The sequence below is a fragment of the Drosophila erecta genome, unplaced genomic scaffold, assembly GCF_003286155.1.
Source record: "Drosophila erecta strain 14021-0224.00,06,07 unplaced genomic scaffold, DereRS2 tig00000055-arrow-pilon, whole genome shotgun sequence".
Classification (NCBI taxonomy): Eukaryota; Metazoa; Arthropoda; class Insecta; order Diptera; family Drosophilidae; genus Drosophila; species Drosophila erecta.
Window position 1 is genome coordinate 3,534,886 of NW_020825200.1, and position 24,299 is coordinate 3,559,184.

At 45.5% G+C, this 24,299-nt stretch overlaps 4 protein-coding genes across 11 annotated transcripts; 1 reads left to right on the forward strand and 3 right to left on the reverse strand.

Annotated features, from left to right (window-relative positions):
• Positions 1 to 78: 78 nt before the first annotated feature.
• LOC6542619 (GRAM domain-containing protein 1B) lies at positions 79 to 14,635 on the reverse strand. 7 transcript variants are annotated; one of them, XM_026978467.1, is made up of 12 exons: positions 13,961 to 14,635; positions 9,146 to 9,436; positions 8,488 to 8,959; positions 6,798 to 7,047; positions 5,145 to 6,258; positions 4,830 to 5,082; positions 4,625 to 4,755; positions 4,325 to 4,521; positions 3,768 to 4,052; positions 2,400 to 2,856; positions 2,200 to 2,320; positions 79 to 1,296 (listed from the first exon to the last, which is right to left on the reverse strand). In XM_026978467.1, exons 1-12 carry the CDS (start codon positions 14,233 to 14,235, stop codon positions 1,261 to 1,263), a joined length of 3,882 nt encoding a protein of 1,293 aa, XP_026834268.1. In that variant the 5' UTR covers positions 14,236 to 14,635; the 3' UTR covers positions 79 to 1,260. The 7 variants fall into 7 exon arrangements, with proteins under 7 accessions (XP_026834268.1, XP_026834267.1, XP_015015157.1 ...); XM_026978466.1 differs by having other exon boundaries at positions 1,255 to 2,320; positions 6,798 to 7,044; XM_015159671.2 differs by having other exon boundaries at positions 1,255 to 2,320.
• A 62-nt stretch (positions 14,636 to 14,697) lies between these two features.
• LOC6542956 lies at positions 14,698 to 17,023 on the reverse strand. 2 transcript variants are annotated; one of them, XM_001968516.3, is made up of 5 exons: positions 16,286 to 16,701; positions 15,322 to 16,229; positions 15,180 to 15,261; positions 14,978 to 15,124; positions 14,698 to 14,872 (listed from the first exon to the last, which is right to left on the reverse strand). In XM_001968516.3, the coding sequence occupies exons 1-4, from the start codon at positions 16,607 to 16,609 to the stop codon at positions 14,978 to 14,980; spliced, it is 1,461 nt and encodes a 486-aa protein (XP_001968552.1). In that variant the 5' UTR covers positions 16,610 to 16,701; the 3' UTR covers positions 14,698 to 14,872. The 2 variants fall into 2 exon arrangements, with proteins under 2 accessions (XP_001968552.1, XP_015015151.1); XM_015159665.2 differs by having other exon boundaries at positions 14,700 to 14,872; positions 15,008 to 15,124; positions 16,286 to 17,023.
• Positions 17,022 to 17,972, reverse strand: LOC6542632 (putative oligosaccharyltransferase complex subunit CG9662). The gene is made up of 2 exons (XM_001968517.3): positions 17,678 to 17,972; positions 17,022 to 17,615 (listed from the first exon to the last, which is right to left on the reverse strand). Exons 1-2 carry the CDS (start codon positions 17,814 to 17,816, stop codon positions 17,305 to 17,307), a joined length of 450 nt encoding a protein of 149 aa, XP_001968553.1. The 5' UTR covers positions 17,817 to 17,972; the 3' UTR covers positions 17,022 to 17,304.
• A 200-nt stretch (positions 17,973 to 18,172) lies between these two features.
• On the forward strand, positions 18,173 to 19,796 carry LOC6542846 (serine/threonine-protein phosphatase 2A activator). Its single transcript, XM_001968518.3, has 4 exons — positions 18,173 to 18,355; positions 18,411 to 19,034; positions 19,091 to 19,299; positions 19,360 to 19,796. The coding sequence occupies exons 1-4, from the start codon at positions 18,328 to 18,330 to the stop codon at positions 19,693 to 19,695; spliced, it is 1,197 nt and encodes a 398-aa protein (XP_001968554.1). The 5' UTR covers positions 18,173 to 18,327; the 3' UTR covers positions 19,696 to 19,796.
• The last annotated feature ends 4,503 nt before the right edge of the window (positions 19,797 to 24,299 follow it).

The following is a 24,299-nucleotide window of genomic DNA, read 5'->3' on the forward strand; positions in this document are numbered from 1 at the left end:
ATTCAATTAGGCGGCTCTTAAAATTATACTTATATATTTGAAAGCCCATGACAACCCTTTTAGTTTAGTGCCCATTCATCAAATTAAGGTGGTATTTTTTATTTTTATTTATTTGGTTTTATAATAAATTAGAATTTTCATAGCTGCAGCTTAACATTCGGTTTCTTATTCTTGTATTTCTGCTTAATAAGCCTAACTTGTGACACAGATTGTAAGCCAATTTTGCTAGGGCCCAAATTAATTTGACGAGAGTTAGTTTTTAGAGTGGTATTAACCAACTTATTAATTTTGTTAGCTTAGATCTAAATGTATTTTCTTAATTATTCCGGTTTAGTTATCTCCTCACATTCAATTCGCACAAGTTCCTGCTTTTCTCCAGCTTTTGCTTTGTTTATTTTTGCTCTGGTACATTAAAATGCAACTACTACAGACTAACAATACTTGGCCATATATACGGTTCATATATATAGTGTATATAGAGTACGCAGCTACTGGCCTTTGCCTTGACTTGCGTTTTAGATTAAATAGTTTGAAGCATCTTGTTTCTGATTCTTGTATTGGTATTGGTATCAGTATCGGTATCGTCTGTAAACGGGCGCCAAAAATCGAAAAAGGGTAAAGAGTTGGGAGGAGTTATACAAAAGAACGAAAACATTGCTCACAATTGTTTCGGTTGGTTTTACAAAAGTATTGTACACAATAAGTATTTTGTATAATCGTTTTTATCAAATTTCCCCTAGCCATGGACTGGCAATTATATTATAGTTATAGTTATTACTCTCCAGTTGCCAGTTTTTGCGCTTGCTCGACATGTAAATGAATTTTCTAAAACAAAAATTCAGGGCGCTCTCTCTTGATTTGTTTCGGTTTTTGGTATGTTGTGAGATATGAAATACTTGAGGATTTGTAGATACATTTGTCTGAAGCAAAGCCAAGCAAACAGGTGCTACACGTAAATGCTGTGATAAAAACAAAACAATTGCTCTAATCTAACTAAAATGCATCTACTTAGATTATAAATTACACTGCGCTCTTCTTATCATTAAAACATAATCATAAATATGTAAACAAACATATTGGTTTGTGTTCTAAATTTCTTTTTAAAGTGTGTTGGGCTTGTGACTAAATGTTAGTTGAATTTTAAATTCATTTTCAGATTTTTTGGTGGCATTGCTCTTGGCCCAAAAATGTTTTTTTGGTTGCTTTGCTAACATGTCGAAGACTCATTTTACTTGCACATTTTGTTAAATAATTTTACTGCTAGCGTACAATGATTTCAGCCAAAGTTCTTTCAGTCTGAAAAACAAAAGGTATTTGAGTAAAACGGGTTTAAAGCAAACTTATGTTCTCCACATAAAAAGCGTTTTACAGGGAAGCAACCAAGATACAAATTAGTCAAACATAAAAAGGGTTAGTTGTGAGTGATTACAAAATTTACTTACAAAAATAAAAGTTTTAACAGTGAGTTTGTGTGGTGCCTCGGGAATCGCTTCCCTATTCTTCATTCTGAATATTACAATTTTGTTTGCGGGTAGACCAAAAGGATTTTCAATACAATTACAATCGTACTTCATGATACTTTAACTGTGCTCTACGGTATACAAGACTTATCTCTAAACAATACTCAGCTCTGCTCGAGATAGGTTTTGGATACACCAACTTGCAACATTAACCTTCCTGTTCAGGGTCAGAGGATGTGTTTCTCAATCGGAGAGAAAAGAACATGCACAATTTGGGGTTTTGTGTATTGCTAACTAGGAGATCAGTAACAAATGCCCGCTGGTGCAGTGCGTTTCAAAACTTTCAGACCTGTTTCCTCTGCCCGTAAGAAGAGTACATTTGGCGGTAGTAGGTAAGAAAAACAAAAACATTAAATGCAAATAGAAAACAACCAAGTGCCTGAATAAAAAACTAATGCATTCAGTAAAAATTCATTTATCATAACGCTGAGGACGTTAAATGAACTCATTAAAGCTGCCCTACAGTCATGAAACGCGTTGCAAGTATACATGTGTGTGGTGTGTGAGTGTTAAAGTTACAATTAGTTGTCGCTCTTGCTGTTTGCCGAAGTCTCTGATCGCTGCTGTTAATCACCGTCTAATGAGATGCTTAGAATTCAGTGCGCCCCGCCATCGACATCGACTCAATGCTCTGACGCAGGTGGCTATTGTTGGTGATCTTTTCGCAGACAATGCTCACCTTTTTCAGCAGCTCGATGGCAGTTTGGAGCACCTGTTGCCACTTGTGCAGCTCGTTCTCGTGCGCCATCTCCTGGTCGCGCAGCAGTTCCAGCCATTCCTGGTTCGTGCTCGGCAGCTCACTGAAACGGGCAGGGCATTTGCATACCATTAAATCTGATTTGGCCAACAGAACAGCATGGATGATTTGGGATGACTCACCTCAAGGCCGCCAAACTGGGCATGCGGGCCCGCCGATTGAGATCCACGTCGATGCGTTCCTCCAGCCTCCAGAGCTTAAGTAATAATATCACATTTAATGCCAGCATCAAGCACAGCAAGAGTATAACCAACAACCACAAGCCCTTGTGTCTAAGTCTGTGTCCCTGTGACCCTTGACCCGTTGCCAGAGGCTGGCCGTCGCCGCCGCCCAGATGCAACTGCTGCTGCTGTAGGTGCTGCTTGTGCGGCTGAAGGTGGTGGTGGTGCATTTGCTGCTGCTGGTGGTGGAGCTGCTGCTGCTTGCCGCCCTCGAGCAGCAGCGGATGCCCGGCGGCGGCGCCGACTGCCGCCCCAGGTATGCTACCCGCGGACAGCATTTGGGTCTCCAGGGGATCACCGGCCGGGGCCGGACCAACTGGGAGGACCATCTCCAGAGGACGTATTTGGGTGGCGGTACCTGCGGAGAAACGGGGACGAGCGGAGGAATGGCATATGGAACGGTTAGAAATCAAACCATTCGAACGGAAGAATCGAAATGAACATAGGCTGGCAACAAAATCACAACATTAAGAGCACAACAGAATATAAATGACCAGTAAATAAACTAAACTGCAATAAAAAGCAAGTGAATTAGGTAAATGATGGTCTAGCAATCGTCACAAAAGGCCTTATATAAAGTAAAAGAAACATTATCATTCAAGTGGGACAACTTCAGAAAAGATTGCATTACCTGTAGTTAATTTTTTATAAAAGGAACCAAGCCTTGCGGTGAACAAAATTCTTGCAAAGAATTTTATGATTGGCATTATAGTTTTCTTCAACGAACAAAATTCGAATTGATTGAAGCTTCGTAAATTCATTATGAAGAGGGCAAAATTTTAAGGAAAACATGAGCGAAGCCTTATCGTGACTTGATAAAGCAATTAAATGTAATCATTGCCAGTAGGAAAAATTATTAGATTAATTAAAAGGAAGCATTCCAAAGGAAGGTTAGAATTGGTGAAATCGTTTTATGATCGGCCACTTTTATCACATGAGCTCATAAATCTTTGGCAGTGCCAGCTGTGCCTCTTATCAATCAAGGTAAGCAGCTAAATAATATATACTTTAAGTTTTAGACAGAAAAGAACAAGTTGGCCACCTGATGAGCTGACATTTGTAACTAATATTCATAGCTTTTTTTCTTGGATAGTCAAAAATAATTTAAAATTCCTCCAAACTGTTAAGCTGAAGCTTGCAATTCTGATTAGTCTAATCGATACAACTGATTAAAAACGACTGAATGATCTATTAGGTTTCTTAAAAAAAAAAAACATAATTCCTCGGTGGCAATTGCTAGGCTGAAGGTTCCAAATACTTAAGCTGTACCTCTGCTGGACTGCAGTAGAGCCTTACGGTGATGCCAGTGATGAGGATGCTGGTGATGATGGGGAAGCAGTGGCTGATGGTGAGAGTGGGAGTGCCTGGTGTCGTGATGATGATGCTGACTACCGTGGTGATGGTGGTGATGATGGTGCATGTGCATGTGCTGGTGCTGATGTTGGTCCTGCTGGGGATGTCGCGACTCTTGGATGCTGTCATTGTCCGTACTGGTGGCTGTATGGACCTGGGCACCTGTGGTCGACGTGGATGTGGCGGATTGCTGATTCATGCCTGAGATGTATGTTGATTGTAGCTGGATGTGGCTTTTGTTTCTTAACGAGTTGTTTGATGTTTTTTGTGGGCATGCGTGCGTTTTGGTGTGGTTAGAAGAAGCAATGGCAATTGGCATTGGCAGTTAACGAATTCGAACTCTGATTTCTTGATATGTTCATTACAATATTAGAAAGAAATTGCTTTGCTTTGTTGCTGTATTTGTTGTTCTTGTTGTTGTGGTTGTTGCATTGTAGTTAATTGGTTACTGTGGCTAGAGTCGCAATGCTTACCTCTCCGCGGCCGCCGTCCCTTTCCCTTGGCAGGTGGAATGCAGGTCTCGCTCTGGAGCGCGTGCAATTGGGCGCCAAAGAAGTCCTCCAGGCCCGCCCACGTGTTCTTCTCTATGAAGCCCTTGACAACGCCCCAGATCGACTTCTTGTACTTGATCTGGGTGTGAATTGAGAGCATAGTGTGATCATCGACAGTTCTATGAAACGGAATAGGAAAGCCAATTAGACAAGTTAAAGTTGAGTGACATTTGTGCACTGTTCATCAAGTTATCATCGCCGAGTGCAAGCTGGGTGACTCACCTGGCCAGGCAGAAGTGTATGAGCACACTGAAACTGTCCGCGTATGGAATGCCTGCATTAACACTATTTACGTCTATGGAATACAGTTCGCCCGGCTTGCTACACTCCCGCTGCGTTTGGTACTCGGTTACCTAAGGCAATCAATATATGCATTTGACAGTCAGTTCATTTGTACGTTTCTATTTTGAGGGCAATGCACACTCACCTTTGAGGTCTTGGGTCCCACAGAGGCGGCCAATTGAACGGTGACGTTCACTGTGCGCACTTGCAGACCCTCCTCGTTCTTGGCCCACTCGCCCAACACGAGGTCCGTTGACTTGCGCATGGCATGGAAGTCAGTTATGAATTTGGACTTGCTGAACAGCAGATTAAACAAGGTGTCCACGTTAATTGGCAGAATGGTGTGCACGATCTGGCGGCCCTCGTGCGTCGAGGTGCACTCTGTGGTGGGCACAAATCTAAGCGGGCGATGGAGGAGTATGCGTTAGATGTGATCAACTTTTGACGGCTCGCAACTTACGGCAAATTGTTCTCCTCGGAATCCGACGAGTCGGAGACATCTGTCGGCACACTCTCGGCAGCATTTTTGACCTCTTCGCGCTGACGATGAGTTTTTCCCAGCTTTCGCTTCATCTCAAGCTTGGACTCCAATGCTCCTGACCCGGAACTGGCACTGGCCTGTGATTGGGCGGCTGCTGCAGCCGCCACTGCGGCCGAGTTAGAAACCGTGCTAACCTTCTTCTCCGCACTCATCTTGTCGCTGCCACTGCCGCTGGCTGCCGTCGTATTTGAGCCCGAGAGAGATCCCGATCCGGAGCCAGAGCCCGTGTGGTTGGCAATGGTGGAGGAAGAGGCAGTGGTGGAGCCCGCTGTGCTGCTGCTGCTGGCGCTGGGTGCGCTCATGGTGACGCTCACTGAGAGCTCCGTCGGTTTCACGGAGCTGAGCGTCAGCTCCTTGGCATTCTGTTTCATCTTCTTGTTCAATTTGCGTGAGCTCTCCCTGGTCTTATTATTATCCGATCCGCTGGCCGAGGCGTTGGCCGATGACTTGGAGGAGTTGAAGAAATATTTCGTTTTAGACTTGCGGGGGGCAGAGGCGCGGACGCCGCCGCCGCTGCTGGCACTGCTGTTGCCGCTCTGCGGAAGCAGGGGATTCGACTGGTTGGATTGGTTCGACTGCTGCGACTGGCGCTGCGAGTTGCTATCGTCATCGATGGCCGTGTGGAACTCGAAGTCCGGCTCGTTGTCGTCGTTCAGCGTGGGATCAATGTAGTCCTCGTCGTCGGTGGTCAGGCCCAGCTCGTCGCCGTACCAGGTGTGCACATGCTTCCAAATCTCCTGTGGCGAAAACTGCTTGTTCATCAGCGTGTTCTGCCAGACGCGGAAGAGCATCAAGAAGCTCTTGTCGCGCGAGGTGAACGTGGCAAAGAAGTACTTGTCCTTGCCGCTGGATATCGAAATGGCATTCGGTATGACCAGTGCTGTCTTCTCCTTGGTAATGGCCGTCACATCCTTCCACTTGATGCTCAAGTACGTCTCCCAGCTGAAGATGTTCGCGTGGAAGCACACGTAGTTCTGTGACACATACAGACGGCCCTGGACCAGAATGTCGCGTTGTAGGGCACACGAGTAGTCTGCGGAAGAAGATAATCACTTGAGTCAATTGCTTTAATTAAGGCGTGCTTTTATTAACGGAAATTCATTGATGATTACGCTTCTTAGTTCATTTATCAGAGGAAGAAAACACCGTGCTACTTGCTAATTTAGAATAACTATTCTCGTGTAATTTAACTGCAGCAGTCGTCAATTAACGCAGTTGAATTTGTCTCTACTGAATATTAATTCAAAACAAAATACGCGTGAATTTATGCCACATGTAAGCTTTGTCGTTTTAGTCATATTTAAGTGATCATTACTTTCCGATTTGTGCGCCAAAGACTTGATCATGAATCAGAAGGAAATATGAATAACTATGTTAAATAGACGCGCTTAACAATGAAATGGAATATATACTTATGAAATCATTGGGCTTCTGCAAAGTTTGCCTTTAAAGGAGCTCATGAATATAATTACCTTTATCGGACTGAATCTGCATGTGACTGATTTCGTTAAATGAAAAGCAAAGGTAATCATTGTGGGCTGCTATTCAAAACCCGGCCTATTCAAAACTCACCCACAATCAGGCGCTCGTCGTTGGGCACGTCCTTGAAGAGCTTCTTGAAGTCCTCAGCCCGCGACTTGTAGTTGGGATAGATGACGTTGTACCAGGACTTCTTCTTGGCCCGCTCCGAGAGCCTCGACGGCTTGGCCGGCTTCTCGTTGGAGGTGGAACTGCTGCTGGTCACCTGTTGCTCCCGGTCGACGCGCAGCAGGCTCAGCTCGTGCTGGGTGAGATCGCTCAGCCGGTGCTGTGAGATGTCCTGCTGGGAGACAAGCGAGAAGGAGAGCTGATCAAACACCATAAGAATTTCCATTTGCGAACTGCGGTTGCGTGTACAAACATTTTAACTCTGAATGGATCGCGCCACGCAGTTTGATATCGTTGCCTATGACTTTTAGCCACCTGTTTGCACCAACACTCTGTTTGTTGACTCTTTATTTATTTTTTTTTTTTGGGCGTGATTCACGCCCGTTCGCAGGAAAGTCTCTTCGGCGGGCAGGTGTTTGGTTTTACTTCTTATCACGCCACACGCTTCTCGTTCGTTTACGATCCCCAATTATTTACACAAAGTTCGCTGCAATGCTCGATATTAGTATTGCGCTGAGACGCTCCGTCGCTTGTCGACTTCTAATTTGCCATTGCCAGCTGGGCAATCGTCAATGGAAGAGCTCCGCCGCACACGAATCGTTATCACTGCCGTTTGGCCGCAAAAAGCTTGGGCCCAAACATTTATGTAGCGAATTGTAGCTTTCGCATCGAAGGGTGATTCTAATCGGCTGCCCCGCGATGAGGTGAGAGGGTAACCACACACGCAGTCCCACATGCCGCTTATCAGCAACTAGATTGGGCTGCTAGATGGCCAATATGGGCCAGTAGATGGGCATTAATCCAAATAGCCCTTGTCTATCTGTCGGCCCAACTGGCTATCTGTGCAGCTTTCAATCTGTCAATCGCCTGATCGATTGATCGCCGCTTCGAGTGCCTTTAATTTGATTCGAACACTTGGCTCCACCAATTTCACACCTTTTTCGCTGGCTAATGGGCAAAATAAACAAACGGCTAGTACTGAAAGCTCGCCGCGCTATTCCACCAACTCGATCCACCACTCGTATAGATACTCAAAGGGAAAAACATCTAAGCCTTAAGATCGTTTTATGAGCTGCGTGCTAACGATTAACAATTAGTTCAACATATAAACACACAATCTATGGGTTCTCCCTGGGTTATCAACTCGAATATTTCAAAAATTTACATGCGAAGAACGTTGATAAAACAACGCCATCAAAAGTATATGTCTTATAAAAATATATATTTGCAAATCTTTACTACTTGGTTCAAGCCCTATTTTTTTGATGCCAAGCCCAGCACAGCTTACAAAGCCTTCAAAAGAAGACTTTTAAAGACTTTTAAACATACAAGTGACGTTGCTCTTTGAGTTTATACAATATAAACTTGAAATATCTTGCTCGCAATGGAATTATAAAAACAGCCCACGCCAGCAAGTACAAAGTAAATCATTCTTAGAAAATTTAAGTGGTGTGTAATAAATGTGTTATCGCTTAGAAGACCAAGAACTAACCGACTTGACATGACTCATAGCTTGACATGACTCGTAATGCGCAAGAACCTACTCAAATCGTATGAAAATGGTAAGAAAGCAAAGAGGCGACATGCTCCGATCTTGGTCCAAGTCCCAACTCACCTCATCGCGTCCACTGCTGGATGTGGATAGCTTTGCCTGGCTGGCCTTGCCCTTGGAGCTGGTGGAGCTCTTGCGGCTGCTGGGACTGTCGCCCGGAGCAGCAACGCCGTTGGAGTCGACGCCCTGCGACTGTTGAGACTGATCCCGAGGGGACTCGCTGGACAGGATGTTGATGCTGGGGGCGGCTCCCGATGCAGCTGTGTGGCCGGCACTCGAGCTGGAGCCGGGACTAGTGGAAGTGGCGGCCTGTGTTAAGCGGAGGACGCTGCCGTTGGACTCATTGGCACCTGGAGCTGCACCAGCTGGTGGCGAACCGCCGGCTGTGGTGGAAGCGCTCTGTTTGGAGGACGTCGATATGGAGGCGCTGCTCTGCTCAAAGCTGCCGGCAGCTTCCTGAATGGTCAGGAGTTTGGTGCTTAGACTGCTGTTTGTGGTGCTCGTTATCGTGATCTCCTCGGTAATCGAATCGCGCCTGTGAAATGGTAAAAGGAGACGAGATTAGCAAGGACTCAATGGGGCATTCCGAACTACTGCTACTTCGATTAAATGGAAAAACTCTTGAACTAGGCATGCAAATTTGGAAGTATGAATAGGGATTCTCTTACGGAATTGGACCAAGGCCTGGCTGGAGAGTTTCCGGAGCACTGCTCGCACCTACCTGTCGCCACCATTGCTACCAGGCGCCTCCGCCTGCTTCTCCTCCTCCGGCTGCGATTGCTGCTGGAGATGTTCGGGATTCTCCTGCGCCTGCTGGCACTGTGACGGCGATTGAGACTGTGGCTGGAGCTGGGCTTGTGTCTGTGACTGGAGCTGATCGGACTGGAGCTGGGTGGTCTCGGGTATCATGTTGGCATTGGCAGGGGTTTTACTACTGCTCGAACTTTCGGCAGTCGTAGCGGTTATGGTTACACTTGATGTTGTTGGGTCGGTTTTATCACTATTTTTAATCCTACAATAAAATGCATATATAAACAAATCAAAATAACGAATGCCAAATCAAAACTCATGCCCAAGACGATGGAACAACGGGAGCAACTAAATAGGTCTGGTAAATCCAACAAAATACACAAATCCAATAAAACCCGAGGAATTGGGAGTGGGCTGTACGGGTCTGACTCCAAAATCTACAGTGCCACAAGCTTGGAATTTATAAATTGCATCCACTAGACAGGCTAAAATTCCCACAACAATTGAGTGCGATGAAACTCGAAACTCTTCCATTTTCATATATTTTCAGTGCTTCATTGCTTTGGGATTAGGTCGAGAAAAACACCAGACAGAGGCTTTAATGTCTTGCAGATTGCGCGTGATTTCATAAATTACTTCCAAGTAAATCAGGTTTCCAATCGACCACAGGTGGATCCACTTCAGTTGCGCACATTTCAACAGCTACCATATAATTAATTATTCTAAGTTGATAAAGGTATAACAGTCGCGATTGCTTTCACAGCCAATGGTGCATAAATATAGTCACAAGTAGCAGTATAAGTGCCTCAGTTACATTGCCTTATTATCCGTTTCTAGGAACTCATTGGGATATCGAAGTGTTTTCCTGCAGCCGAGCACTTTATACTCGTTCAAACCACTTGCAAGAGTTCAACGGCTAATCCGCCCAGTGCTTCTGCTGCTGGCAACTAACAAAGAACCATTAAGGCTTCCGCAGCACAATCTATGGCTCTAGTCAGCACTCTGATAAGGAAGTCGCAGCTGGTGAATGCACGGCGGTTCCATCGAATTGTCAATTGGCTTGTTCGCAGATATCGGGGCCTCTTAACTGATCGCTGGCTTAAGTAATTCCGTCTAATTGCTCGCATCGTCGATGGCACACAAAAAACTATTTCGGATTGTTTGCTGGGATCTTTCCGTACCCGAGAGCCTTGCGATTCCGGCTTTTTCGCAACGTTCGTCTCAGCATTTTTGACACGTTCATATACGTATATGTAATTCTCAATTAGACGTGCTCTCGCCTCAGTGGGCTGCGACGGAATGGTGTACCAATTGCCATTAAACGATTGTAATCAACTCTATTGTGCCCTACTCTTTCTCTCGGTGTGGGCGTGTGTGTGTGTGCCACAGAATTGTTATTATTTTCTTAATACTGGCGCGTATATTCGCATATTCGTATAGTAGCAGGCGCTGTTTGGCGCTGATAAGCGCGATAAGATACTCTGGCATTAAGCTTCGCTGAAGCGATTAGTGTGGCTGGGAAAAGCTCTGCTCCCCTAAACTTGTTTAAACAATAAGTCCAAGCCCATTTAGTCCAGTTTACTGCATGCAGTTTGCAACATTTTCAGCGAAACATCTGCTTATTAAAGTGCAAACGAACTCAAAACCCATCAAACTCGATGTATGCAAATTGAGCCGTGACACAATCAGATTTAATGTCTTTTTAATCTTTTTAAGTTCCCCAGCACTCTACAGTAACAATCTCAATACGATCCTCCTTTAATAAAGATAGTCGACCTTATCACAGCGTTTTCCTAAGGACAGAGAAGTTCCAGCAATAGCTAGTTATTGCAACAGATTCGATCCATCGTGTAAACAGAGATAGAGATAAACTCAACTGGAGCATTCCTTATCACGAAGTTCAGTTCAAGATCAGGGGAATATGCATACGTGCGCGGATGGAGCGCATTGTGAATAATTTGCGAATCGAGTAAACAAAGTGGCGCAAACACCATTTAATGATGATTCGCACTCATTAAACGAGAATATATTTGTAATTGGTAAGAGTCAGCTAAAATGTATGAAAGGTCAGAGATAATGGCTCCTAATGAATATTATGTGCGAAAGGGTAGTACAAATTGGGACGCTCAACTGAGATAAGAACTGAAAAAACGAAATACTTCAATGATTGTGATTTGGGGAATAATTTACCTCCCAAAGGCAAATTCAAACAGGAAACAATGCGCAATTACACACCATTTTTATTGACGTAATTGTTTGGGAAGAAATTTCTTGGAAGCGAAAAACACGCGGGATGAGCTACTCGTGATTTAGTGCTAAAAATAGCTTTCACAAACGCCATTTTAGTTAACTAAGAAAGATAATTTACTAGGCATTTTTGGGGGCGTCTAGTGCTATGGAAGTTTGAATTCGTTCTTATTTTCAGCAAATGCAAAACAAACAATAGTTTCCTAAATTAAATAAGATACATTTTCACAAATTTTGCTGTCTGAATGTCAACGTGAGGTGATGTTTTAAGATGAATGGGCAAAACTGGCCTTTGTTTTAAAAATGTGTGACTAAATTATATAGTATGTGTTTTGACTGCCAGTGAGTTTATCAATGGGAAATATCATTCAGAAATACAGAATTCTACGCAATTACCGATATACTGTGCATCAATTATTGCTACAGACGGCAGGTAATCATTACGATTGCAGTTCCAATTGCAATTGCAGCGCCTGGGAGCTTGAATAATAGATACTTGTGCCCCTTGAACTTTGGCCTTCGGAACCACAGAGAGCGAGCGATTGGCCAGGAAAGTGGGACTTAAAAGGCCACTGGCCGCAAAGGAAACTACTTCACCCCGAGTTCGTAATGGCTACATCAGCAAAACATCAAAACCCTCGGCACCTTCTGAGCCACTTGGGCCCGGAGAAAAATCAATAGTGTAGAGCGAACAAGTATTACATTTTTTTTCGCTTGGCCTTCTTGGCGTCCACATTCAGCGTTTTCCTCGGCGGCTTCTTTATTTCCTCCTTCGGCATGGGCTGGCTGTTTGAATTGTCCAAGCAAATCTATGTCATCGCTGCGGAGCAACCGAAAAAAGTGGCCAAAAGTGGCCAAGTCTGGTCTCGGCCAGCGCGAAAAAGTGATGACGAAACGTAAACAGCGCAGAAATTATGCTTATTTTTAGCAACGCTCGGCGAAATGTCATTAATTTATGAACTATCCCGCACACACAAATCCAACGTTTTGCAGTTAATTATTAAATTAATTTCCCGTGTTCAGAGCCGCTTTGTCGTTTTGTTTTACTCTCGATTGTCATTTGTTTGTTTGTTCGCTGGGTTGTTTAAGGCACGCGATGGCGAGATATACGAGTTTCAGCAGGGAGAACACAAAACTAAATATTATTAGTATCGGAAAGTGGGAGCTCGTGCCGGGCACGTCATCCCAGTTCGACGTTCCGATTTGCACTCAAGAGCAGCCGTCGGGAGAATAGTGTAGCAGTGCCATCGGTTTCGCACTTTCTCGGGGTTGGAAAATGGTGCCCACCGATAGGAGACCAGTGCATACGCTAGCCGTATTGTTTACCTCTATATATATCTATATATCTCCCAAACTTGCCACCCAAAGCCATGGCAAATGCATTTCCTACTTATATTCCAAACGCAAAATCCAGCCAAGGCCAATCGAAAATGCTCGAATTTAACGTGAAAAACGCTTGGCTGCACAAAACACAAAGTGTATATTTTGTCTTGAACAGTGGGTGCAAAATGCTATAAATATGAAGGCCCTTGAAAACTGGTCAATTGCTAACTTTAAAAATGCTACAAAATGAGCACCTGAAATGCCCGACTATTGAAAGGTTAAACAGTGCAATCGTAAGTTTAATTAAATTATTATTTGGGGCATGAAAATATGGGCAAGTGCCGAGCATTTATCTTCCATTTAACTTATAATTTCAAAGAGGCGATTAACTTTGAGAATCTCCGAAAACTTCCATTTGGTATTTAAATAGAGGCATTGTTTATTTCGTTATCTATTAATTAAGGCACCCATTTTTCCCTACATTGGGTTCATTCACTAATTCAACTGATAACCAGCGAAGTGCGATGATAACCCAGACACATTGGCTCAGTTTTCCAGTCAAGAAAGCTGCTGTTTGTTTACTGGCTCTTTCCACTTTAGTTGCGTGTCTCACTGGCCAGAAAATCGATATCCCAGAGCGCCTTACCACAACGAAACGCAATGTACCTCTCCTTTCGGTGGGGCAACTGTTGCGCAATAAAGGCAAATGCTATCAAAATGCAAGAAGTAAGAGGTGTGGGGCAATTAGAATGGAGCAACCCGCTTTATCACGGATTTCGATGGGGTTTTCTTTAACGGGGTGGTTAACGCAAACTCAAAGGAACAAAGAGGGGCTTATAAACGACATGCAATATGACTAGCAACGGGTTAAACATGCAAACCAGCGGGCAATCCTACACCACAAATTAACGCGCTTAGCTCTTAGGTTTCTGTTGCACGGAAAGAAATTGGACCGAGGTGCCGCTGTGCCACAGGTAATATGCCAATCTCCTAGAATCACCTTGTGTCTAAGCAAAACGTACACCACTTCAATATGCCTGCTTTTTACATGCATTATACACACATAATGTACACAGTTTACATACAAGTTTTACTTTCTACACGAAACACCTTACAATTGGAAGCAGTTCGACCAATTTCTTTCCGTGCAAGGGCATACTTTAGGTTCTAGACCAGTGTCCGGGCTGGTGGGCGTGCAGGGGGCGTGGCAACTCACATGGGCGTCTCATTGAGGCTGGCGGTGCGCTTGTGCTTGCCCAGCGAGGACGAGGGACGATGGAAGAAGCTGTGGGCGGTGGCCAAGGACTTGGGCAGGGCACCCTGGCTGGAGGACTTGCGCAGGGCGGCGAAGCGCGAGGAGGAGGTTCCTAGGCCGAGTCCTGATCCCGGTCCGGAGCACGAGGAACTGGAGGCCAGCGAGGAGCTGGACGAGGAGTTGGAGGTGGACTTGTGGTGCTGCTGTTGTGCCCGTTGCTGTGTGACAAAATGCATGACAACACGGCGATGTGTGCCGCTCCTCCTTCCCCTTCCACTACCACAGTTGAGTGGATACGCCTCGGTTTTGTTTATCGAGTGCCCACCGTTTATTTGTTTATTTCACCTATTTCTTTTATGTGGCACTTTTCGACGTCTGCGGAAGTCGCTTTTCATTCGGTTTTCCGGCTGGTTTGTTGGAGCACTATCACTGCTATGTTGCGTTTTCCACGAACTTTCAGTTCATGCACGGTTAAATGCCGTTCTGCATTTATTGGCGAATGAGATTCATGTGTAAATTCTGTTAAATTCGTCTGAACGGAGCGAATTATTCTTCACTTTTTGCGCATAAAAAGTAGGACCGCTGCGGAGAGGCCGAGAAATACTGAACTACCTGAAAATAAATACCGTCGTTCTCTTTGCATTTTGTATAGTGTGACCGTATAATAATGAATTACATATGTTTTCCAACACTGGCAGGTCATCTCTTTGGCGTTAATTTTAAATTTTCTTTCGAAAACGGAAAAAACGTTATTTTAAGCAACTTTATTTTAATAATATCACAAGCAGATTAGAATACACAACACTTGATTGGCTCACAACAAAGTTTGCTCCACCTGGCGGGAAAGAGACAACGCGAAGCCTACTGAAGGCGCTGCAAAGAGAAACAAATACACATTATCAGTAAAGTTAATAGTAAGACACAAACGTAAATCAGAAGCCAAAACAAAGCCAATGCAAAATAAAATCTTAATAATACTCAAGCTAGAAAACCGTTTGGTGTCAGTACAATGCTCGAATTGCCGCTCTTGAGGAGTCCACGAATCAGCGCCAAGTCATCAGGAGTTAAGGACCAGCCGTTCAGTTGACCCACCGACTGCAGTTCCGGGCAACTGTCCATTAGTATCTGGCAGTAGATCACATTAGCAAAGTATTCAAATGAATTATAACCAGCCATCTACCTCCACAGACTGCACTGTTAGCTCCGGGGCCAGAGTGAACCACACATCCTCCAACACCTTGAAGTCATGCTGCATAAACATGCTGAAAAATATATTGATTATAGTGATTATATAGAAAGAAGTGAGTGCCTTATATGGTTACCTCATAATATCCTCATCGGTAAACTCCACCGTGTCCACTGCCAGTCTCTTCAGATCGGTGGAGCTGCACAGGAAGGCCTTCAAGGAGCTGGTCAGTATGGCGCTGCTCAGAATCTCCAGGCCCTCCAGCTGCTGGAACTTGGCGTGTCCGGCTGCGTAGGACAGACTGTCGATCATGTAGCAGTCGAGATCGATGAGCGAGGGACACAGGCGAGCGAGCTTGCCCAGCTCGAGGTTACCCAGGCCCTTGATCATGGTGAGATGCCGCAGGTTTCTGCCAATCGGACGCTCCAGCAGGGGCAGTAACTCGGCCACCGCAAATTTGTAGATCTTCAATTTCCGCAAATGGCGCGTGTGCAGAGCCCTCAGGCTGCCCGTCTTGGGCGAGTCCAGATAGAGGGTCTCCAGCTTGGGGCACGTCTGCATGATCACCTGCAAGGTGGCTTCATCCGTGCCCGTATCGTGGATGTACTTCAGGCGGCACTTGAACCGATCGTCGACATTGTCGTGGATGAACTTCAGGGAGGCGCCGACAAAGGAGTAAGTGGAGAGCGTCTCCACCTGGGGACAGTGCTCCAGGATCAGGGCAATGTCCGAGTAGCAGATGTTCTCCTCTCCCGGCATGCCCACATCCACAACGGTCAGTGATTGTGAGCACACGCCCTTGGCCAACAGATCGATGCCGATTTCCGTGATGTCAGTCTCGCCGGAAATGTCCAGGATCTGCAGTCGGGTGCAACACTTGCCGATCTCCTCCAGCAGTCGATCGTTGGCGATATAGGGCACATACAACTTGACCAGCTGCTTGCACTTCCTGACTATGTCGTACATGTAGTGCATGTGCTCCTCCTTGACCCAGATTCCCTTGATATTTAGCACCCTCAGTCCAGCGCCTTGGGCAGCAATCACCTGGAGAGTGGAATTCCATTCAACGGAGGCTGCTAAAGAGCGATTTCTTTGATTACCTGCAGGATCTTCTCGTAGTAGCTGAAGGGAAACACCTCGGTCATCAGGAAAGTAACGCCGCAGTTGAGCAGCATCTGCAGGCAGGTGAACCGCATGTTGGCGTCCAGATAATCCGAGCTGAGGATCACCCTGAGCAAGTCCTGGTATATGTTGGGCGTGGCGCCCAACTGGGCCAGGTACTCGTTCAGCTCCACCATCACGATGTTGATGTCCAGCTGCACGTCCGGGGCATACTGCGTGTAGCTAATGGTGGACACCAAGAGATTGGCCAGCTCCGCCAAAGCGCTGTCGCTCAGCGAACGCACGGTGCACTTTTTAGACATGTCTCTGTTTTGGTTTCGGCCCAGAAGTAAACAGAATACGACGCAGAAGCCGCTGGGAGGAGAACGCAGAGGATGGATTTGTGTTGCTCGTGGTTACATCACTTGGTGAGAGGTGCAATGCTGCTGGCTGTTTTCCTGCTTCCTTTGAGTATTCCTAACGTTCCTCGGTAACTATTTGCCCAGTATCAACTTAGGGCCCACGTATACACATGCATGTACTTTATATTTATAGGTAAAAATAGATTCTAAATTTATAGGCGAAGGAAATGGTTATTCACGCTGCCGACGAACTAGCGTACTGCACGATCCAACAGCACGACGGAAACTGAGAGCCATGGGACGCCAACAAGTTTGGTTTCCTCGGTTCCACATTCTCAATTCGGCGAACCGCGAAACAAAAAATAATTGTTAATTTGATTGGTTGTACAATTGCATTATTTATGCGACAGCATTGGAATAGACATTTTATAGTGTACTTAACTGAATCTGATGCAAACCAGGCAGTCATTCTGATGTTTACAACTAGTAGACAACATTTTAAATAGAAATACAAATTTGTGGAATGCCTTTGATCGGTATTCCACAGCTTCAAGCCTTCTAAACTAGAATTTCTTGCGAATGCAGTTCGGTTTATAGATATTCGACTGTAGGAGAATACTAAGAGAGTGTCGGTCAAGCAGTTTCCAGTAGAGATTCTAGGGCTGCAGGTAGCTGGGCAACTTCATGCGCATGAACAGCCAGGTGGTGAAGAAGGAGACCAGGATGAAAATGAATCCCATGGCGGTGAGCAGCAGGCGGTTGAGGTTTGTCTTTCCCGGCGTGTGGGTTTGGTCCATGATGATGAATCCCAGGCCGCCGACGGTGAACAGGAAGCTGCTGGCCAGACCCTCCATGATGTACTGCCCATTCACCCGGTAGGGCATAAAAGCCACCGGACGCGAGTGTCCGTGCTCGTCCACGGTGGCTCCCAGGCTTGGCGGCTCCACAATCACGTCGTAAATAATACCTGCGGGCGAGTAAGCACTCTGTTCAACCAATTTAATAGGCAATATCCAGTTTATAACTCACCGCCTGTCACCAGAAAATAGGAAAACAAAATCACACTGAAAACGGCCATCGGTGAGGGCATTGGAATGCTGAATCTGCGCACCTTGATGTTCGGCGGCACCAGGATGTGGAAGGGCAGGTTGTACAGTGTCTCGAACATGATTAGCTAATAATTTAATTTGTATGTACTTTAAGTTATTTGAGTTTCTTCAGTTTTCGTGGCGGTGTCGCAGAATTTCGCCGGCGTAGGCGGAGTTTGTTGTTATCTATCGAATAGAGATGGGCACTAATACAATAGGCCCTTCCCGTTGGTGTATTTCCACTAGGCAGCATCTTTGCTTGCAGCAGCTTCATAAGCCATGTAATTGTATTGTAATGGGTTTCATATTGAACTGCCCAATGGAAATGGGTTCTTTATCAGCCCCAAAGTATGTGATATGCTACCTATAAATATAAGCTACGATTGATTTAATTATATTAAATATTTGCAGCTGCACAGTGTGAACAACCGAATCACTTTGTGTATTGGCGGCTGACGGCAACGGTCATACTTAGTGATGTCACTATTGCGCTCGCGTAGAAAATGAAGAAGATGCACCAAAAATAACAAACAAAACGTAACTCCCGATCAAAATAGCTTTAAATTGAAGTTAAATAACGATACTACGACAATGGCGAGTGCCATTAACCAAGCAGCAGGTGGGCTTGATGAATTCCTAAAGATGCGACCCCTATTTAACCACTTACATTGTAGGCAAACTGCCGGCAATTGCGAAGAGGGTGCAAAATCTGGGCGACATGGGCGTTTGGCAAAGATCCCGCGCCTTCCACGATTTGATTGGATACATAAATGGCACCAGTTCGGCCATTCAAGGCATTAAAACCACAGACGAGATGTTCGAGTCGGAGGTGCTTAAGAAGCTGCTGCGGCTCTTTGATGCACTGGAGAAGTTGGTGGAGCAACATCCTCCGTTGGAGCAGCCTCAGCGGTTCGGGAACAAGGCCTACAGGGATTGGGCGCAGGAAATGCGGGAGCAGTTACCCGAACTCCTAGAGCAGTTGCTGCCAGATGCCAAGAAGCGATACCAAGTCGAGCTGGAGCAGTATCTCATGGAGTCCTTCGGCAATGCCACCAGGATCGACTACGGAACCGGGCACGAGCTGTCCTTCCTCTTCTTCCTGTGCTCCCTGTTCAAGGCCGAGATCCTGCAGGAGCAGGACATCGTGAGTGCTGCACTGAGACTGTTCAATCGGTACCTTGTGTTCGCCAGGCAGCTGCAGCGCACCTACAACATGGAACCTGCTGGGAGCCAAGGCGTCTGGTCTCTAGACGACTTCCAGTTCGTGCCCTTCATCTGGGGCAGCGCACAGCTGGCGGGTAAGCAATGAAATGGGATCCCTCCGAGGTTTTCTCTTTGAATCGATCCCTTTCAGTTAAGGGCCCCTTTGATCCCTCAAAGTTCGTGGACGAGCAGATCATCACCGAGTACAAGGATCAGTTCATGTTCATTAGCTGCATCGACTACATCTGCAAGGTCAAGACTGGACACTTTGGTGAGCACTCCAACCAGCTGTGGAGCATCACAGATGTGCCCTCGTGGGCTAAGATCAACGCGGGTCTGGTTAAAATGTACCAAAAGGAGGTAAGCAGGCATTTTCTTTCTTCATTTTCAGTAAACTTAACTACTATGAATTATTCACAGATCCTCTCAAAGTTTCCCGTGATCCAGCACGTTTACTTCGGAGAACTAATGGCATTCGAGCCCGTCTCCCCTGGCACAACTCTCTCCAACGCCCGACTGGGTCATGTGGCTCCGCCGCCCTCCAAACGCATCTGCATTGGCACTCCAAACTTGGTGCCCCCAGTGCCAGTTGCCGCAGCTCCTCCTCCGCCCGCCGAATCTCTCAGCAGCGATCTGAATGTGGGCGACTCGAGCAGTGAGAGCAGCGACAACAGCGTGGTACTGCGTCCATCAACATCGTCGGCTTCTCTGGTGGCGGCAGCCGAAGGATCGGGGGATAAGCCCAGCAAGGAGTAGACTACGGAGCGGAGGAGAATGGCGATGATCTAACCTGTGTTAAAAATTCTTATTAATAGCGTTGGCCAATGGTCCAGTAAAAACTGTTTACACAAGTACAACCGCAATTTGTTTTGCTGGGTATTAAAGTTTCATCTTTAAAATACTTCGTGGAGCACTTTTCCGGCGAATGTACTTCACATCATTTAATCCTAACTTTTCATCCCCAAATTACCAAAAACAAAAATGTAAATCTTAAGCCGAGTTTAATGGTAACAAATGTTCTTCCCCATTTACACGAGCAAAAAGTACAAAAGTGAGAAGCGAGGAAAAGCTAAAGAGAAAAAATAAACAAAATCAATATGGCAAATGAGGCATGCAAATAGATGAACTTATAGTACATCAAGTTTTGCGGAGAAAACAGCTTAAAACAGGGCGAAATTGTGGCAAGCAGAGGAAAGCAGAAAAGTGGCAAAATGTAAAACCAGGAAAAACTTTTGCGGGGAGTCCCCTGAAAGCATAATCATTTATTTTCGACACATCATTTATCAAACCGTGCGGCAGACGCCAGCTTGCCACGCCCCTTCATTTCGTCACTTAAAAACTTCATCCAGCATAGTTTATTATATTTTTTTTTTACATTTTCTTCGTATATTTAGAGAAACACCGGGTAGGCAGCGCATGCATTAAAACTTTGCCGACGCATTTTGATTGAGGACTTCTGAAAAACATGAAAATGTGTGCCCTCTCCATTGTTTCAGCACAAAATGTAGCAGCGAGCGAGCAACTTCGGTCGTGTTCATCAATTTGACCCTGCCCACGCCCACATTCCTGATTTCAAAAATGGGGTTCAGTTTCAGTTTCGGTATCGGTATCGGTTCGGTGTCGGTTTTGTGTTTTTGCAAATTGAATGAAATTTGCGGGTGAGCTGTTGGCAGGCGTTCGAACAAGGTCCAAAACATGATTGAAGGGCGCTGGTGCCATAGCCATGATGAGTTGGATGGAGTGGGCGCTTGGCTGGGTGGACCTTTCAACTTGGCCAACTGGCAAATGTGGCCGGCAGCGGGACTGACAAGTTTCCAACCGAGATTCCGCTGCTTCTGACCTCTGACAGAAGCAGCTACAAGGGAGATCTGAGCGTTCTCTGATTAATTAGCTAGTGAATGGTGTGGAAATAATTTTCCAGCAATAGTGTGTAGTAGACTCTTTCGATTTGTACAGGCGATACCCTGATGTACCGCCAATATCCCTATGCTGCTCTCCTCCGTTTAATTTGCTCAACTCGCCCCAACTAATTACGTAAAAGGCCATGCCCACCTCGACTTCTTACAAGGAATTTGCGAAAGTTCGAGCTTGGCTCCTGGAAGTCGAGCGTGGAGCAAAAGATGGAAAGGAAGCCTCGCAGGACCAAAAGGAGTCGCAAAGTGGCTCTCAAACTGCAGCCTGCACTGCATAGCAGGCACAAAGTTGCCGCAAAAACTTGGAGCCGCTCGCCAGGAAACAGAAAACGCTGATGGAGCAACTTTGACGTGTGCTGGGTGAAAATTAGTTGTTGTCTATGGGATTATTGTGATCAAAGGCACTGGAAAATATCCACGTTTACCCATATATCTAACCCAAGCAACAAACTAAAGATTATTTCGAATATTATTTTATATGCTTATATTATTTGCATTGAATCAACACTTTTTTATGCGTTAAGTGAATTAACTCAATTATTTGCGCCCTTTTTTCAAGTGTTCCTTGGGGTGGCAACAAATTGTTTGTTGCAGCACCTCATCGAGGTAAACTTAGTTCTTGATCAACTTTCGTGTTTTCTTGGCCAGAAGTCGACCGACTAGGGCGGAGTTCAACTTGGCAACTTTGTGTGCGACATTGACCAGAGTCCAGCCAACTTTCCGGGCTTTCCATCACGTCCGGCAGTCGCAAGATTTACCCACTCCCAAATTAACTTGGGTGAAAATATGCGAGTGGCTTTTAGGGCTCTCCGCTGCTGGCTCTTCGGGTTGCACAATGTTTTCCTTCTGTTTTGCGACTCCATTCACCAGTTGTGTGTTTAACCAGATGACGCCACAAAACACCCAGACAGCCCACCCCAGCATCCTTTATTCCTGACAAGGACTGGTTCCTGAACAGCCACACAGGCCCAAATAATGAATACCAACAAGTTTTGGTTGCTACCCCAGCTTTTTGGGTTGGCTTGTTTCTTCAGGAGGTTTGTATAGGTTTATGTAGACAATTAAATGCGGTTAGATAATATTAAACCATGTTTAGCTTGAGATGCTTTTATGATTCACATTTATCCTGAGCCCACATCTAGTTCATCATACCCTGTGCTGCTTGCGGATACCCCTCGTTTTAAAACGAATAACCAAAGAGTTAAACGTCCCTGAGCCAAACGCATTGTTGCTGCAGAAGTGACCAGGAGGAGATGGGATCGGGATCAGGAGTTAGGACTCTGCTGTGTGGCCCTTGTGCACGAGGACAATCGGCAGGAAAATGGGAAAACAGGGCTGGCAGCGTACAATATGCCTCGTTCGGTTTTTCATCGAGGGAAAGCAACATAAGGCGATTGGAAAACAGATCTGTGAGTTATGCTCATACTGCTGCTCCGATTTCAGTAACAATGGAACTACTAGTCTCGACATTTACCTTTATAATTCGTATAATTTCAAATAGTAAGACGTTAAAGGAAAAAAATATTTATTTTTTAAAGATTTGTTATAGTGATGGAGAAGAGCCGTTTTCTTAAATGAACTTGAGGTCGAGCAAGGATTGATGAGCTTTAAGCGACTGGAATTGGCAGCTCAGCCACTTTAACAATTATTCCGGCTCTTTCCCCACTTTTAGCCACTTGAGAGCCATCCTTAATACTGTTGGAATTACAAAGATTAGCGCTAATTTCCGACTACCAACTGCGGCTCCCTGGCTGCTCAGCTGCTCAGCTGCTCAACTCCCTTAACCCCTGGATACCCAGCTGTGCGCTTAACCCGCCGCGTCATCAAAGGTTACAAATCACTGCCAGTTTGGCCCAACTTAAAATATTAGCCCAAATGGTTTGAGGAAAACTTCGTCATGCAAACATGACTTGGCAGGCTTCAGGCATTAGGAGGGGTGGTGGTGGGGGTAGTGAAGCTGGAGCTGTGGGAAATTCAGGAGCGGCGGATGCGAACGCATCTGAAATGTGTGCTGCATGCAGCTTCTTCTTCCACCTTGGGGCTTTTCATTTGGGATGCAGCTCCTCACTGAGGCAGGCTTCCAATTTTGGGAATAGTCGGTTGCTGTGGAATTTAGCCAGAGTGGAGTTGAGTTTGCCTATTTCAAATCAGTTCAGTTTGAATGTTTTAGATACACTGTTTTTATTTCCACTCTATTATGTGTGGCTTTAATATAAAAATGTTGCCTCGCCTTAAATGACATTTCCAAACACACTTCCTCTTAACCTTTTCAGTTGCCCGCTGCTCCCGTGGCTTCAACAGATTACATCCCATTGATGTGTGTTTTGGCCGCTGGCCAAAATGTGGGTCCTGCCTCCTTGGCCCTTCGTTTTATTTCCATCCAAATGGTTGGCCATAAAAAGTGCGCGTGTGCGTAGTTTTTGCTTTTGTTCCACCTCCATAGTGTTTGCTTTTAATAACTTTTGCAATTTGTTTATGTGCTCTACGTGCGTGTCCTGAGGGCCTCGTCCCAAGGACCTGGTCAGGTGCTTTCCTTATTAATTAGGCCACAAAGTGTCCGAAAACGAGCCGAACAATGTAAGCACAGGTTATTCGAGGTGGCAACACTTGTGGGAAAGAGCAATTAAAGTGGGCGAAAGCATATTACCTTTTAATTTATTATTTATGGAGTTCGCGCTGGCATTCGGCTGCAAAAGCTTATATGAAATCCGCCCAAAAAGATTCAATTGTTCTTCCAATTCAGCGTTTATGTAAAATATTCTCGATTTAAGGCCACATTTTCCACCATTTTTGGCAGCAGCGAACCCGGAAAACTCGAAAACCACTGCAGTCCCTTGAGCGGATCTGAATGTGTTGACATTTTTATGTGTGCATCTGCTTTCTTAGGTCTTTTTTGCCCTGTTTTGGTATAGTTTTGTTTTCGAACTTTTTCGGATGCCTGGCAGAAGCCCACGGCGAAATATGCTGAGTCCCAGAGCGGCATTCAAATGCACAATTGTTGTCGCCTCGACGGCGTTTGGACTTCCTTTTCTTCGTCCTGGCTCCCCATTTTTGTGATCCTTTCTACTGCAACAACAACTTGTGTGTGTGTGTGTGTGAGCGTGCACTGTGTAGTCCTTGTTTTCAGCGATGTTGTGGGCGTGCATTGCTATACTGGGGAAAATGCGCTTCTCTTGCGCAAATAAATAGGTAATAGCTTAGGCTTAACCTTGAGAATGTGCTTCGTTGGAGTCAAATATCTCTCACCTTACATTTTTTTTATAATATTCAACTGCACAATAAAGTTGCAGCGCTGCGCACTCGGCGTATACGTGATATTTGCGACCGGCTTTTGTGCGAGTGCATGCTAAACATCCGGTTGCCTTTGGTTCCGCAGTGGATGCATCCTCCCCATGCTTTCTCCACTTTCTCCCCTTTCTCCCCTTTCCCACCGCTGTTGAGCTGCTT

Coding starts and splice junctions, on each gene's coding strand:
- LOC6542619 (XM_015159671.2), bottom strand. CDS start 14,235: ATGCATTTTGTCACACAGCAACGGGCACAACAGCAGCACCACAAGTCC. Junction 8,960..9,145: donor GGTAGCAATGGTGGCGACAG/GTAGGTGCGAGC, acceptor ACCATTTCACAG/GCGCGATTCGATTACCGAGG. Junction 2,857..3,767: donor TCTACTGCAGTCCAGCAGAG/GTACAGCTTAAG, acceptor GTTTCTCCGCAG/GTACCGCCACCCAAATACGT.
- LOC6542956 (XM_001968516.3), bottom strand. CDS start 16,609: ATGTCTAAAAAGTGCACCGTGCGTTCGCTGAGCGACAGCGCTTTGGCG. Junction 16,230..16,285: donor ACTACGAGAAGATCCTGCAG/GTAATCAAAGAA, acceptor TCCACTCTCCAG/GTGATTGCTGCCCAAGGCGC. Junction 15,262..15,321: donor ACCGATGAGGATATTATGAG/GTAACCATATAA, acceptor TATATTTTTCAG/CATGTTTATGCAGCATGACT.
- LOC6542632 (XM_001968517.3), bottom strand. CDS start 17,816: ATGTTCGAGACACTGTACAACCTGCCCTTCCACATCCTGGTGCCGCCG. Junction 17,616..17,677: donor CTATTTTCTGGTGACAGGCG/GTGAGTTATAAA, acceptor ACTCGCCCGCAG/GTATTATTTACGACGTGATT.
- LOC6542846 (XM_001968518.3), top strand. CDS start 18,328: ATGGCGAGTGCCATTAACCAAGCAGCAG. Junction 18,356..18,410: donor TGCCATTAACCAAGCAGCAG/GTGGGCTTGATG, acceptor CTTACATTGTAG/GCAAACTGCCGGCAATTGCG. Junction 19,035..19,090: donor GGGCAGCGCACAGCTGGCGG/GTAAGCAATGAA, acceptor GATCCCTTTCAG/TTAAGGGCCCCTTTGATCCC.